Genomic DNA, 15,331 nt, shown 5'->3' on the forward strand with positions numbered 1-15,331 from the left:
AAGCCTTTCAATGAAAATTATAGCGATTAAGCGGTTTTCCAGTTTTCGCAAAAAGTCCTCTCTTAGTAAGAGCGCTGAAGAAGCGCTGCAATAAATGTATTCCCTGTTGCTTGATTAATTGATTATACTTTACTAATAGAGCTCGTTCAAGGCAGCCTATTGCGACGGACAGGTAACTACGGAATCATGACCATAGCCCGACATTCTCTTGGCCGGTTTATTGTTTGCTTTGCTTGAGATAATACAACTATGGGCTTGAATCCTATCAGACCACTTTGAAGCAGGGATCGGAACCGGTTTTTTGCAAAAACATCGAAATAACCATATATTTCGGTTTATTTTATACTCTAAATGTAGGACTCAGTTGTGTTTTCAGATAACGACTTCGTATTATTAGATTGCCTAATTAGAAATGAAGTAATTAAGAGTCCTTATTCCTACAGACGAGCGTATTTTGTAAAATGCTTCCTTTTTCATTCAAGATTACGACGTAACTATTAGTATTTATTCAAAAACTGATAACGTACTTAAATAATCGTTTCCTAAACTAGGGGCTCCAACAGTTCAAATTTTCATTTTCTCTTTTAAACCTCTTTTTTAATGAGGTTTTTTGGGAGTCTTTTCCAAATTTTGCAGTGAGATGTGGCGTTTCGGTTCTCAATTTTGCTATAAACAAGAATCATTTGGTACATGAATGACTACAATTTGATTCAACATATCTCGTACGAGGGGCTGGTTTGATTAACAATCGAAGATTCATTTGAAAAAACTGATAAAATACCTTCCGAGTTTTCTTCATTTTTTTGGCGAAAACAGGGTTTTATTATATTTTATTTCCGCAAATTGTACGCATATTTTGCTTTAAAAATAATATTATAGCAAACTGTAACTTTATGTTAACCTATAAAAAAAAAATCGTAACTATGGGACCTACATTGCCGTAAATTTATATTTTTTTAAAACACGTATAAATCACGCAGCAGCGACGCCCCGCTCTCAGTCCGCGCGGAGCGCGCTTAGAGGACGGACCTGTGCTCGATTGTCGGGCATTCGTTGCGATCGTAATCAGCTACGGAATTCCGAGAAGTGCTATATACTGCGATTAGAAAATCTTAATAAAAGTTCATTTTTTAGACTCGCTTATTGATGGATTTTCAGTGTTACTTTTTTTTTAATACTAAGTCGGTGGCAAACAAGCATACGGCCCGCATATGTACGCCTGCAACTCCAGAGGAGATACATGCGCGTTGCCGACCCTAACCCCCTCCCACCCCTCGTTGAGCTCTGGCAACCTTACTCACCGGCAGGAACACAACACTATGAGTAAGGTCTAGTGTTATTTGGCTGCGATTTTCTGAAAAACGCATTTTCACTTGAAATTACGTTAGGGTTTGCATTATTATTTTTGACCCGGATGAAGTCCAAGTTCTCATGATGGAGTCAGGAGTTGGTCACCAGAACTCCTAATCTACTAATTATAATCCCATCGTGTTTGGGCTCAAAAGATTTGCCCTGACGAACACCATCGATCTAGATGAGGTCCAGGGTCTCATGATGGAGTCAGGAGTTGGTCACTAGAACTCCTAATCTACTCATTATAATTCCATCGTGTTTGGGCTCAACAGAGTTGCCCTGATGAGCACCTTCAATCTAGATGAGGTCCAGGGTCTCATGATGGAGTCAGGAGCTGGTCACCAGAACTCCTAATCTACTCATCATAACTCCATCGTGTTTGGGTTCAATAGAGTTGCCCTGACGAGCACCATCAATCTAGATGAGGTCCAGGGTCTCATGATGGAGTCAGGAGCTGGTCACCAGAACTCCTAATCTACTCATCATAACTCCATCGTGTTTGGGCTCAATAGATTTGCCCTGATGAACACCATCGATCTAGATGAGGCCCAGGGTCTCATGATGGAGTCAGGAGTTGGTCACCAGAACTCCTAAACTACTCATCATAACCTCATCGTGTTCGGGCTAAATAGATTTGCCCTGACGAGCATCATCAATCTAGATAAAGTCCAGGGTCTCATGATGGAATCAGGAGTTGGTCACTAGAACTCCTAATCTACTCATTATAATTCCAACGTGTTTGGGCTCAAAAGATTTGCCCTGATGAGCACCATCGATCTAGATGAGGTCCAGGGTCTCATGATGGAGTCAGGAGTTGGTCACCAGAACTCCTACTCTACTCATCATAACTCCATCGTGTTTGGGCTCAATAGAGTTGCCCTGACGAGCACCTTCAATCTAGATGAGGTCCAGGGTCTCATGATGGAGTCAGGAGCTGGTCACCAGAACTCCTAATCTACTCATCATAACTCCATCGTGTTTGGGTTCAATAGAGTTGCCCTGACGAGCACCATCAATCTAGATGAGGTCCAGGGTCTCATGATGGAGTCAGGAGCTGGTTACCAGAACTCCTAATCTACTCATCATAACTCCATCGTGTTTGGGCTCAATAGATTTGCCCTGATGAACACCATCGATCTAAATGAGGCCCAGGGTCTCATGATGGAGTCAGGAGTTGGTCACCAGAACTCCTAATCTACTCATCATAACCTCATCGTGTTCGGGCTCAATAGATTTGCCCTGACGAGCATCATCAATCTAGATAAAGTCCAGGGTCTCATGATGGAGTCAGGAGTTGGTCACTAGAACTCCTAATCTACTCATTATAATTCCAACTTGTTTGGGCTCAAAAGATTTGCCCTGATGAGCACCATCGATCTAGATGAGGTCCAGGGTCTCATGATGGAGTCAGGAGTTGGTCACCAGAACTCCTAATCTACTCATCATAACTCCATCGTGTTTGGGCTCAATAGATTTGCCCTGATGAACAACATCGATCTAGATGAGGTCCAGGGTCTCATGATGGAGTCAGGAGTTGGTCATCAGAACTCCTAAACTACTCATCATAACCTCATCGTGTTTGGGCTTAATAGATTTGCCCTGACGAGCATCATCAATCTAGATAAAGTCCAGGGTCTCATGATGGAGTCAGGAGTTGGTCACTAGAACTCCTAATCTACTCATTATAATTCCAACGTGTTTGGGCTCAAAAGATTTGCCCTGACGAGCACCATCGATCTAGATGAGGTCCAGGGTCTCATGATGGAGTCAGGAGTTGGTCACCAGAACTCCTAATCTACTCATCATAACTCCATGGTGTATGGGCTCAATAGAGTTGCCCTGACGAGCACCATCAATCTAGATCAGGTCCAGGGTCTCATGATGGACTCAGGAGTTGATCACCAGAACTCCTAGTCTATTCATCATAACTCCATCGTGTTTGGGCTCAAAAGATTTGCCCTGACGAGTACCATCGATCTAGATTAAGTCGAGGGTCTCATGATGGACTCAGTAGTTGGTCACCAGAACTCCTAATCTATTCATCATAATGGTAATTTGATGGTGCTCGTCGGAGTAAATCTATTGAGCCCAAACACGATGGAGTTATGATAAATAGATTACGAGTTCTGGTGACCAACTCCTGACTCCATCATGAGACCCTGGACTTCATCTAGATCGATGGTACTCGTCAGGGCAAATCTTTTGAGCCCAAACACGATGGAATTATAATGAGTAGATTAGGAGTTCTAGTGACCAACTCCTGACTCCATCATGAGACCCTGAACATCATCTAGATTGTTGGTGCTCGTGAGGGCAAATCTATTGAGCCCAAACACGATGGAGTTATGATGAGTAGATTAGGAATTATGGTGACCAACTCCTGACTCCATCATGAGACCCTGCACTTCATCTAGATCGATGGTACTCGTCAGGGCAAATCTTTTGAGCCCAAACACGATGGAATTATAATGAGTAGATTAGGAGTTCTGGTGACCAACTCCTGACTCCATCATGAGACCCTGGACTTCATTTAGATCGATGGTACTCATCAGGGCAAATCTATTGAGCTCGAATACGATGGAATTATAATGAGTAGATTAGGAGTTCTAGTGACCTACTCCTGACTCCATCATGAGACCCTGGACTTCATCTAGATTGATGGTGCTCATCAGGGTAAATTTATTGAGCCCAAACTCGATGGAGTTATGATGAGTAGATTAGGAGTTCTGGGGAGTTCTGGTGACCAACTCCTGACTCCGTCATGAGACCCTGGACCTCATCTAGATCGATGGTGTTCGTCAGGGCAAATCTTTTGAGCCCAAGCACGATGGAATTATAATGAGTAGATTAGGAGTTCTGGTGACCAACTCCGGACTCCATCATAAGAACCTGGATGGACTTCATTCGGGTCAAAAATAATAATACAAACCCTAACGTGATTTCAAATAACACTGAAACTCTATAGCACTAATGTGCGCAAACGACTGGCATCTTGACTACGCAGCATGGGTGCGTAGCCACCATGCCAATCGATACGACAACGAAACACTATCTGTCTCTCTCTCGTACTAATATGCACAAACGATTGGCATCTTGGCTGGGCAGCATGGGTGCGTAGCCAACATGCCAAACGTTTACGATACGACAAGGAAACACTATCTGTCTCTCTATCGCACTAATATGCGCGATCGATTGGCTTCTTGGCTAGGTATCATGGGTGCGTAGCCAACATGCCAATCGTTTACGATACGACAACGAAACACTACTCTCTCTCTATCGCACTAATATACGCAAACGATTGGTATTTTGGCTAGGCACTAAGCAAGTGTGTGGCCAACATGCCAATCGTTTACGATACGACAACGAAACACTATCTGTCTCTCTATCGCACTAATATACTTTATTTATACCTGCAGTCATTTAGTAACTTCTTCATTTTCCATTGGTGTGAAAGAGACAGAATAAAGAGCAAGGGTTATAGTACACTCTGTAGTCTGTACACTTAGTAGTAGTGTACATTAAAAAAAAACTACTGTGCATATACAATAAAATAAAGAGTGCCCATATGATATCATATGACACTAAAATTAATGTTGCTTGAAATTATATTGAAAACTATCAAGATTATTCTAGTCTGCATTGAAACGCGCGTCGCGTTGCCGGCGCTCGCGTACCGAGCGCCAACGCCATCTATCGAGCGTTATTTCGTGAAATCGGAGAACGCTCCAAGGATTAAGGGCTCTTAACAAAGAACGAAAAAATACCGTTTTCGTTCTCATACAAAAAATACCGGTTTCCGATCTCTGCTTTGAAGGCAAGATGACCGCTTTTCGACTTGTCAATGCCTCATAAGCCCTCGTTTTCCAATTAGGGGCAAATGTTAGCGCTTTGTACGGTTTTAGTGGGCAATGGAAGCCAGGTTCCGTTATTTTTACATAACGGCCAATAAGTGCAATGATTTTGGAGATAAGAAGGTTTAACAAAAGATCCGTAAACAAACATAGGATTAACACCAGCATGAGATTTATATAACCGTAGTAACCCACGCAAAGTTCAGGGTACAAGGTGTTTTCACTCTAAAATGCAGCGTGCTATTTACCACTGGTACCAGAGAAAATTCAACCTTGACACAAACGTGTAAACTCTATATTGAAACTGCGTAAGTATTATACTTTTTCACATGCAGTTTTAAATGTTTTTATCATATAAGGGCATGACGAATGGTTGACCAAGTTATGCCAACATATAGCACCCACATGATGACCCGAAATGACGAATAGGTTGAATGTATGTCGATACGAATATAGATTGAAATATGTTAGGATAAAGTTCTTTAAATAGCTACAGGGTTGGTTGCATAAATAATTACACAGGTAACATGGCAGGAATCTCATTATACGATCATTTTGTATTTACCAGTGGCTGAGCGCCAAACATACGGCAAGACATTTTTCTTCAAAACTTGTAGAATAAGATGCTCAATTTTCTCATAATAGTCGAGTCGGTGTAAATCGTTGTTTTGACTCTTCGACACAAATACTTAGGTGTGTACCTAATGCAATTTGCCGTTGCAATTTAATTTAATAGTTCGTACAAAAGTTTCGCTCATAAACTTATGTATTAGTGGAAGGGATCTAACCTGTTTTGTTTGTTCATAATTTTGCTGCATGAAAGTATCTAAGGGCATTATGCAAGTTCTATAAAATTATTTATGCATTTAATTCTCGCTCGACCCATTCATCAACGACAGAGCGTTAAGGAGATAAGCCTAATTAATTACTATCCCATTAAACATGATAATGGGTTTATTAGAATGCAGGTGCACAGGGACTTCTGCATGTTTGATTGATTAACTCAGAGGGTTTCATAATACTCATAGTAAAACAGCTGAAGGTGGAGAAGACTGTCAGTAGCGTAGCTAGGCGTGGGCGAAGTGGGCCCTCGCCCACGGCCTCGTACTTAAGAGGGCCTCGCGGAAGTCAAGACATTTTATTCTGTTGGGAATACTTACAGATTAAAAGAAAAGGGCGTCACAGATGCGACTTTGCCCAGCTAGATTAGTTCACGCTACGTCACTGAAGACTGAGTAAAATATGTCTATATAAAGTAAGTATGTATGACTTGTGTTATAAGGTAAGCAGAGAGAGAGAGAGAGAGAGACAAGAAGAGAGAAAAGAATTTACTAAGAAAGTGAAAGATTTTATAAAGTTAGGTACGCGGTGATCACACTGATGTGGATCTACACGCCGCTCCAGTGTCTAAGCGTGACCGTGGTTATCTTATGCCTACACGTAGGTTTATAGCAATGTCCCGCTCGCACATTAAAGCAGCGTGCGGATCCGAATGTGAAGACCGCCTCATCTAAATCCATACGTGGCTCGCAATCCCTCTGTTGCACGCAGTGTCCGCTGTAATGTCTCACTAGGGGAGGCCGGCACAAGCATCCGCGGGTGCACACGCCTGGACAAATGGGAGAGGGCGCCCAGCAGCTCGGCTCGCACCAGCCGCAAGACAGGAACTCCTCGTCCGGAGCGCAGTCCTCGATGGAGGGGTCGTTTCCGAACGTCACCTCGGCTGTAGGGAAATGTAATGCTAACCTGAGGAGACGAAGAGGTGTATAATACTAGAAACTTGTTTGTTTTCTTGACGCAAGAATTTACATTTTATTTTTATACCCTGTATATGCGGTATGCAGCCTCTACGTAAAAAAGTAGGTCTATATTTTAGGCCTTTTTCACCTTGATTTTGTTAAACTTTAGGTATATAATATGGCAAACAAAAACATGCAGGCTATGAGTCTGTTCGGAAAGAGAAGAGTCGTGGAATGTATACTGTATAGGCGACCGGTTTGGCCTAGTGGGTAGTGAGTAGTGACCCTGCCTACGAAGCTGATGGTCCCGGGTTAAAATCCTGGTAAGGGCATTTATTCGTGTGATGAGCATGGGTATTTGTTCCTGACTCATGGGTGTTTTCTATGTATTTAAGTATTTATAAATATTTATATATTATATATATATCGTTGTCTAAGTACCCTCAACACAAGCCTTATTGAGCTCACTGTGGGACTTAGTCAATTTGTGTAATAATGTCCTATAATATTTATTTATTTATAGGGCCCCATACATTCCACGACTCATTCTATACAGACTCTACCAAAAAGTTGTTATTATGGCAGAACAACTCCGAATCATTGGTCAAGAAATGTATTTAAAAAATATATATGTTATGGGTTGTCACTGCTGTCAGTTTGACAGTACCTTGTTTTAGGTTAGGTTCATTTAAATGATTGTAAAATATTTGATTTTGAATTGAACATGAATGATCAGGACAAACTATTCAAATACTTGGAAAGTGTAGAAAAACTAGCAGAGGAAATATTGAGTGACCGAAGAGAGATAGTATTATTAGACAAGAGAAGAAATCAAAACCGAGAGGCGCTGCGGGAGCTATCGAAATCATCACAAAATAAACATTGGATCACTGTTGGTTCGGTACTTATCAAATACAACGATAAAACTACCAAGGAGCTTCTAGAAGCAGATCAGAAGCAGCTAAATATTGATATTAATAAACTACGCAGTGAATTAAAAGTGAAGGTTAATAATTTGAGAGATTTGGAGATGCAACCGGCGGTGCCTGGGCTTATGTTGGTGCCTATGTCGCAGAAGGAAACTGCTGCTATGTCAAATGCGGGACTTTTCTCACCTAGTTGAAGAAGCTACCAAATTGTATTGAATTGTAAATGTACCGGATAAATATACTATTACTACTCAACAGCAAAATTGTTTTAATTCTTCTGAAAGTCCTGGGAAGATCAACAGAATGGTATGAATTTAATGTGTCTTTGTCTATTTGTAGGATGCTAGAGGAACATATTGCAAATACCACAAAGTTTGAAATATATCATGTTTATTGTATATTTGAATTATCCGATCAATCTTGGAAAATTTAGTGGACAGTACAATACAGCCCGGCTGGTCTCTAACCTCATAAGACCCATGGTAATTTTTATGTTTTTGAATTTGGTACTTTCTTGTATTTCTATAAGATTCCAAAAGACATTGAATTTGTTCAGTCAGCATCAAAAGTAGCGGATCAAACAACGCTTCAAAGTCATACTTAGAACGAGAATTTTAATGAATTATCTATATTTGGAAAAGATATCTGGGATGTCAGATACTTTTGGAGCGTTATTTTAACTGCTACTATTGATGCTGACTGTACTTGGAAGCCCCCCCTTTAAGGCTAAACTGGGACTAATCTTGGGAAACTCTGATGGACAACAACTCAAGAATAAGTAAAATCAAATGCAGCACTCCAATTAAGCATTTAAGCCATTTGTAAATGTAAAATACAGCTTAAAAAAAAACCCTAGTCCGAGTCTGTTTAGCCTTCATAAGGCAGACGGAATGTGTTTCCCGCCTGATAGTTAACTGTATTTCAAAGTGAAAGGGTTCAATTTTGCATAATTTCTGATAATACCACCCTTATGCTTTATAAAGGGTTAATAAAATATTATATTATAAACTCTACATTTCAAATGAACTCTTTGCACAACTATATACAGTAACGGCCGGTATTATATATCACTTCCAAGGTTTTATGGTATTATTTTTTTTAAATATTTGTGAGTGATTTCCACCTCACTACATTAGGTAGTTGTTAGGGAAAGTTTACTTTTTCCACTAAGGGTTGTCTGGAAAAGATCACTCTGTAGCAATAAGGCTGCCTGTTGTTTACCTCTATCTTCATGTATTATATGTGTTCTGAGGTTGTGCAATAAAGAGGATTTGTATTGTATTGTAGTCTAGAAGTATCCTTTGTGCGAGCAATGAGAAAAATTGTTTTTTTCATAGAGGTTTTTTTATTTTAACGTATGGTCACCATTTTTTTTAATGTACCTTTTTTAGTAAAATGCTGATTCTCCTATTGTAATTCACAGTATTTAATTGCACTATTCATCATATATTTGTATAAAATGACTAGTAAAATATGCAATTTACAAACTAACCTATATTGTTTATTCTATACAAGTTCATACATAAACACACAAAGATGATATATTATTGGATGGTACCGTACATTGATAAAAGATACTTATTTATTTTTTAATCCATAGACATACTATGATACTAGCGGTGCATTTTCCAGATAAGTAGTTGATAAATTGCTTATTTCGGAAATAAATTCTTAATAATATCTCCTGGTTTTCCTATGATGCAAGTGTATGGTTTTTTTAAGTAGGCAAGTAAGACTAAAGTTAGCTTCTAATTTCTGTAAAATCAGAGTAAAGTGTTAACTTATCCTAACACTATTTATTCATTACAAATATTTAAACTGTTGTTAATTTAAGGAAAAATAGGGATAGTAAGAAATCTTACAAGAATTATAGAATTTTGTTTATATAGTTTAGGTGAGTGAGTAAAACACATAAAAATACGTTGTGAAATATATATTTTAATTAACAATAAGTAAATTAATATCACATTAAATCAGTACTACTAAAAATATTATACAGCCAGCTGCAAATATATATATGTACCTAAGCTGTTACTTGAATACACATTTATTTTGTTTTTATGATGTTATTATAGTATTTTTTGGAGCTGACTGTACCTTAACCACACTGTGCAGAAACAGAAAGTGCGAAAGTCTTGCCCCAACAAACAAACTTATAAGGTCAGCTAAGGTTTGAGGAACATAGTTTAGAGAGAAACATTAATTCAGCAGGAGTACATATGTGCAAATGGCGGATAGTTTCAAAAGAGTTGGAAAAGTTCTCGGAAATTTAAACCTTTACCAGGCTAAGGGAGATATATTTCCCACATACGGCACTTCAATTTCAATTCAATTTCAATTCAATTATTTATTTATTTCGAATCAACAATAGATCCATAATTGTTAGTATTTACAACAAATCTTAAAATTAATTAAGGTTAGTGACATATAAAATAATAATAACATATCTACAAGTACACAAAAATAAATATAAAAAATAAATATAACTAGGCAATCTAGATGCACCACTTCTCAGCATCTGTGGCTTCCACATGCAGTCCATTCCAGTGCATGAGCAGTGGTGCATCTATCTTACCTGCCAACGTTTTCAGGATGCTATTGGTACTGCCACACAGTCTCTGCATAAGTGACGCCGATCTGTTGCGTATAATTGCAAAAAAGTCATCCGTGTGCGCCTCCGCGAACATTCCCGACGCACTACAGTGCCGTGGCAGCCCCATCAGCATCCTGAAAACGTTGTTATATTGTATTCGTAGAGCATTGTACGCTCGCTGAGTATAGCTAGCCCACAGGCTGCAGGTGTAAAACGATTGGCAAAAAGCTTTAAAAAGCGTCTTTTTCACGTCTTTGTTACACCTGGCAAACCTGCGCGCCAGCATATTTCCGCGGACGGCCAACGCTCTACGCTCCCTCTCTATGTCGAGGTCATCTTTTAGGTCCTCGGTGACCCAGTGACCAAGGTATTTGAATGTTTTAGTGACCCTGAGTGGTTCCCCGCCCAAGGTCACAGGAGGTACTGTTTTGTAGGATTTTCTTCCTGCTTTGAAAACAAGTACCTCACTCTTTTTCCCATTGTACCTTAGCCCATGTCTCACCGAATACCTGTCACAAATATCCAGCAACTCTTGAAGTGCGCTCATGGATGGGCTCAACAACACCATATCATCAGCATAACTGATGTTATTTATGGATTTGCCATCCACGGAGCATCCGACATAGGCATTGTTGAGCTCATCCATAAGCTGGTTCACATATAGGTTAAACAACCTAGGAGAGGACAGACCGCCCTGCCTTACTCCACATTCCAGACGGTATTCACCCGAGTGAACGCCCGCCCACCTGACCGAGTTAATCTGGTTCCCGTACCAAAACTTCAGGATCTCAATCAAGTCCTCGGGGACACTGGTCTCATTGGTCAGCTTTTGCCAAAGTATATCATACGAGACCAGATCGAAGGCTTTCGATAAGTCCAAGAAGCAGGCGCTAACTGGTGTATCCCTACTAGTATAGTACTGGACAGTGCTTTTCAGACACATAATAGCCGACTCTGTGGAAAGTCCGGGCCTAAACCCAAACTGTGCGTCATTCAGTTTAATATGTTTAGCTAAGTGTCTGTCAAACAATCTGTCCAGCACTTTTGCCACAACGGTTGCCAATGATATTGGTCTATAATTTTTCACATCCGACACATCACCTGTTTTATTTTTAATGACTGGTACCACAATTGTTCTCATCAGGTCTGATGGTAGATAGGAATGATTAATACATAAGTTAAATAATATTGTGAGTACTCGTGGCAGATGAATGCCAGCATTTTGCAAGTGCTCAATGCTGAGCCCATCATGACCCGGCGACTTACCCCTCTTCATACTTTTAATCGCCTCCTGTACATCGTACTCAGTAAAATGCACAGTTGACATGACGGGCTCAGCCTTGGGCCGATTCACAGACCTACCTAATGGCGATGTTACTTTAAAATTGTCCTTAAATAAATTAGCAATTTCCACGGGTGAGCACAGACCTTCGACGCTCACAGGCACACTCGGCCTGGGGTTCATACGATTTGTTTCCTTCCAGAATTGTTTAAAGTTCTTACCCGAATGATGCGATGCAAGTATGTCCATTTTAATTTGCTGTTGATTATTTTGGCACCATTTGAGCTTCGCTTTAAACACTTTCCTGGTCTCACGCATATGCGCGTATATTGGTCCATTAGAAGGTTTTCCAAACCGCATCCACTCATGAAACCCAATCCTTGCCTGCCTATGTGCATCCCTTACATACTTATTCCAACCCGTTACATAGTACTTTCTCCTCCTGCTATTGGCGAAGCCCGCCTCCGATGCATTACTTAATGTTTTAATAATGTCTTTATATAACAGATCTATGTAATGCCGGTGGCTCACCTCACAGCATCGAGAGTCAGTACAATTTAACAGTGCCAACGGACAATGTATGTTGTTCAGCTGCTTGTCACATAAGCTCTTATATAATGCGACTTGGTCGGCATCCCTTTCAAACTTGTGTTCTATTTTCGATGAGTAAGTCTGACATTCGATTTTCATTTTTGAACTGTCAGCCTGATAAAGGGTTAATGAAAAATTCGTAAGACTTTGTGTGTTTCAACTTTTATTTCGGAATTTTTTCCAAGTGTAAATTTCGCAATTTTGGAAACTTTCCAATGGCAAGTCTGTAGACAGCAGGATATAGCAGACAATATGTGTTTTTCCCCATCAGATCTATAATTTCTACCAGTGCAATCACATTCACGAGACATGTGTGTATATGTTGTGGCCAGATCTTAGAGTGGATCTTTTGTGTTGATGTGGCAACAATTTCACAAAATGATTGGATGGCTACATCATAAAAAAGTCAAACCTAAGAAACTTAACGAACCATATGATGAAGTAATCTATTCTTAAATGACATCTCATGAAATGATCACATTCTGATTATGTGGCCACGACATACAGTAAATAGGTACATTTACTGGTTTTCATTGTTAAAAGCCTTTGAGGGTTTTTTATTCATATTCATATTTATTAATAATGCACACATACATTAGATACATGTCAAAATTACAATTTTGATTAATATCAACATCTAAATAAAATTATTCACAAATACACACTTGTTACACTGGTCATTTTGTAGCATATGTTAACAATGAAAATAGATTTAATTTTACGTGGCTCCACACTTAAAGATCGTGACAAATGATGAAAGAAAAAATAGACGGAAAGTTGGCGTTTTAATAATAGTTGTTCAAAATAAATAATAAGTATGTGTAATTTTTGAGGCTGGTAACAATATTCCTTGAGATCTCTTCATAAACTTACGAAAAGTTCCCAACAGTGGGGATGGGGAAATGTATTTATTTTTAGTATTTTGATTACAAATAAAAACACAGGCATTGAGTGGGACGCAGGGCTTAGATAAGTTTTTTTTTAAATAGCACAGGTGAGGTCATACGTCATTTAAGGGACACTAGTTTGGGACATTATGTTTAACCTTTTAACCGCCATAGACATCAGTCTACTTGATTGATATATAAGACATACAATATCCAGCTCTTTACGCTGCATTCTGATAAGACAAAACATCGTGTAACTTCGTACCGGCGGCGTCATGAAAAATTCTATGGCGGTTAAAAGGTTAACAGTTTTTTTTTATAACATGGGTTGCAAAGGAAGAATACTGGGGAAGTTTTAATATACTTATCTTTTTATTTCGGGAGCCCTTGATACACTTCGACCCACCCTACACTTACTACTTTTTACTGATTTGTTACTGTGTTGTCTAGCCCGTATTTGAACCCCAATTATTTGCACAGTCTTCCCTCTTCACACATTGTCTTTGGGGCTCTTCACAAGTCCATCCTCACAGAAAAACCTCGTTGGCATTGGGCGGTGCATATGGAGTTGGATCAAGTCTCGCAAAGTTACCATTTATTTTTAAAGTCCATGATTTAGGTGCTTCGTTAGCTGTGTGACAGGCGAAATGTGCATCCCCAATACCAACTTTTGGGGCACTTATTCGTGATTGTCCATACAAAAAGAGAAAACGTTTTTCCACTTCTAAATATCTTCCATTTTCTATGTTTTTGATATAGACATTAAAAAACTATATGTTTTCCTTTTATTCAAAATCTTCAAAACAGAAAAAAAGCTAAACCTAGAATATTTATTATGCTGAAGCGATCGACATCAAAATCAAAGTGATTTGTTAAGATTTAGTTAGTGGAAAACGTACTCTCCCGAAATGGAATTTCATAGAAAAAACACCGTTATTTCACTAGGATCGCAAAGCTATTCTTCCTCCTTAAGTAGGACAGGTGAGGTTTAGGATTATGTTTTAGGATCGCTACTTTGGTTAGGATGATAGGCTCTTCTCATTACGCTCTTTTTTACATGGGTTGCCTAATTCCGATGGGGAAAGTATTAGTTACTCATATTATTATGTGTATTACTTAGTTATTGTATTGTCTAGCCCGTATTTGAACCCCCAATACCGACCTTTCGGGCAGTCTTCCCTCTTCACACACTGTCCGTTGGGGCTCTTCACCAGTCCGTCCTCACAGAAGCATCCCCGGTTACACTGGGCGGGGCAGATGGGGTTGGGATTAAAGCAGGTCTTCTCGCAGGGCTCGCAGTCTTTGTAGACCTGGCCAGGAGCGCAGGTCAGGTTGTAGGGCTTGATGTAGTTTGCTGGAAAAAGCCATGTCGTTAATTGTATAGATCAGAGAGTTATCGATAGTTATAGAGATGTCTAAGAAAAAGTAGCCTAGTTTAACGCATTCACTGCCTGGGGGCGTGGCCTAGGAATAAACTTTTATGACGGTGAACACATATATGCGTCGATGGCAGTGAATGCGTTAACACCTGATGTAGATAGCGCTGCACGGCTCAGCATTGCTCCGAGCAATTATTAAGGTTGGCACAACTTGACGTCCTTTTACGTGCACCACAGATAAGATAATGACTTGAACTTTGACAACCCTAAATAGCCGAAAGGCATAGTGCCATACATTAGAAAAGGACAGCATGATTCGTCCCTGAATCGCTCCCAAATTCGGTTTTGTAGCAAGTGTCATTTCTGTACGGTAGTGGTACTATTATTTATTCTGTGCCGTAACTGAATGGACTTGACGACCGGTCTGGTCTAGTGGGCAGTGACAGTGACCCTGTCTATGAAGCCGGTGGTCCTGGGTTCGGATCCCGGTAAGGGCATGTATTTATGTAATTAGCACAGGCATTTGTTCCTGAGTCAGGGATGGTTTCTATGTATTTAAGTATTTGTATATTAATATATATCGTTGTCTGAGTACCTACAACACAAGCTTTCTTGAGCTTACCGTGGGACTTAGTCAATTTTTGTGGAAGAATGTGTCTATAATACTTATTATTATTTATTTATTTATTGTCAAATGTAAACTTTTGACAACCAAAGTATCCGGTTA

General features: G+C 39.7%; 2 protein-coding genes across 3 annotated transcripts in view; one reads left to right on the forward strand and one right to left on the reverse strand.

Annotated features, from left to right (window-relative positions):
- Positions 1-15,331, reverse strand: part of LOC133526541 (zonadhesin-like) — a 37,330-nt gene that overhangs the window by 7,101 nt on the left and 14,898 nt on the right. The window contains exons 5-6 of one of the 2 annotated variants that reach the window (XM_061863217.1): positions 14,388-14,579; positions 6,727-6,927 (exon numbers count right to left, since the gene is read on the reverse strand). In XM_061863217.1, the coding sequence (XP_061719201.1) occupies positions 6,727-6,927; positions 14,388-14,579 (393 nt within the window). The remainder of the gene's footprint in view (positions 1-6,726; positions 6,928-14,387; positions 14,580-15,331) is intronic. The other variant, XM_061863218.1, reaches the window with a different exon arrangement.
- On the forward strand, positions 7,578-8,135 carry LOC133526543 (p53 and DNA damage-regulated protein 1). The gene has a single exon (XM_061863221.1). It carries the CDS (start codon positions 7,668-7,670, stop codon positions 8,064-8,066), a length of 399 nt encoding a protein of 132 aa, XP_061719205.1. The 5' UTR covers positions 7,578-7,667; the 3' UTR covers positions 8,067-8,135.

The sequence above is a fragment of the Cydia pomonella genome, chromosome 16, assembly GCF_033807575.1.
Source record: "Cydia pomonella isolate Wapato2018A chromosome 16, ilCydPomo1, whole genome shotgun sequence".
Taxonomy (NCBI): Eukaryota; Metazoa; Arthropoda; class Insecta; order Lepidoptera; family Tortricidae; genus Cydia; species Cydia pomonella.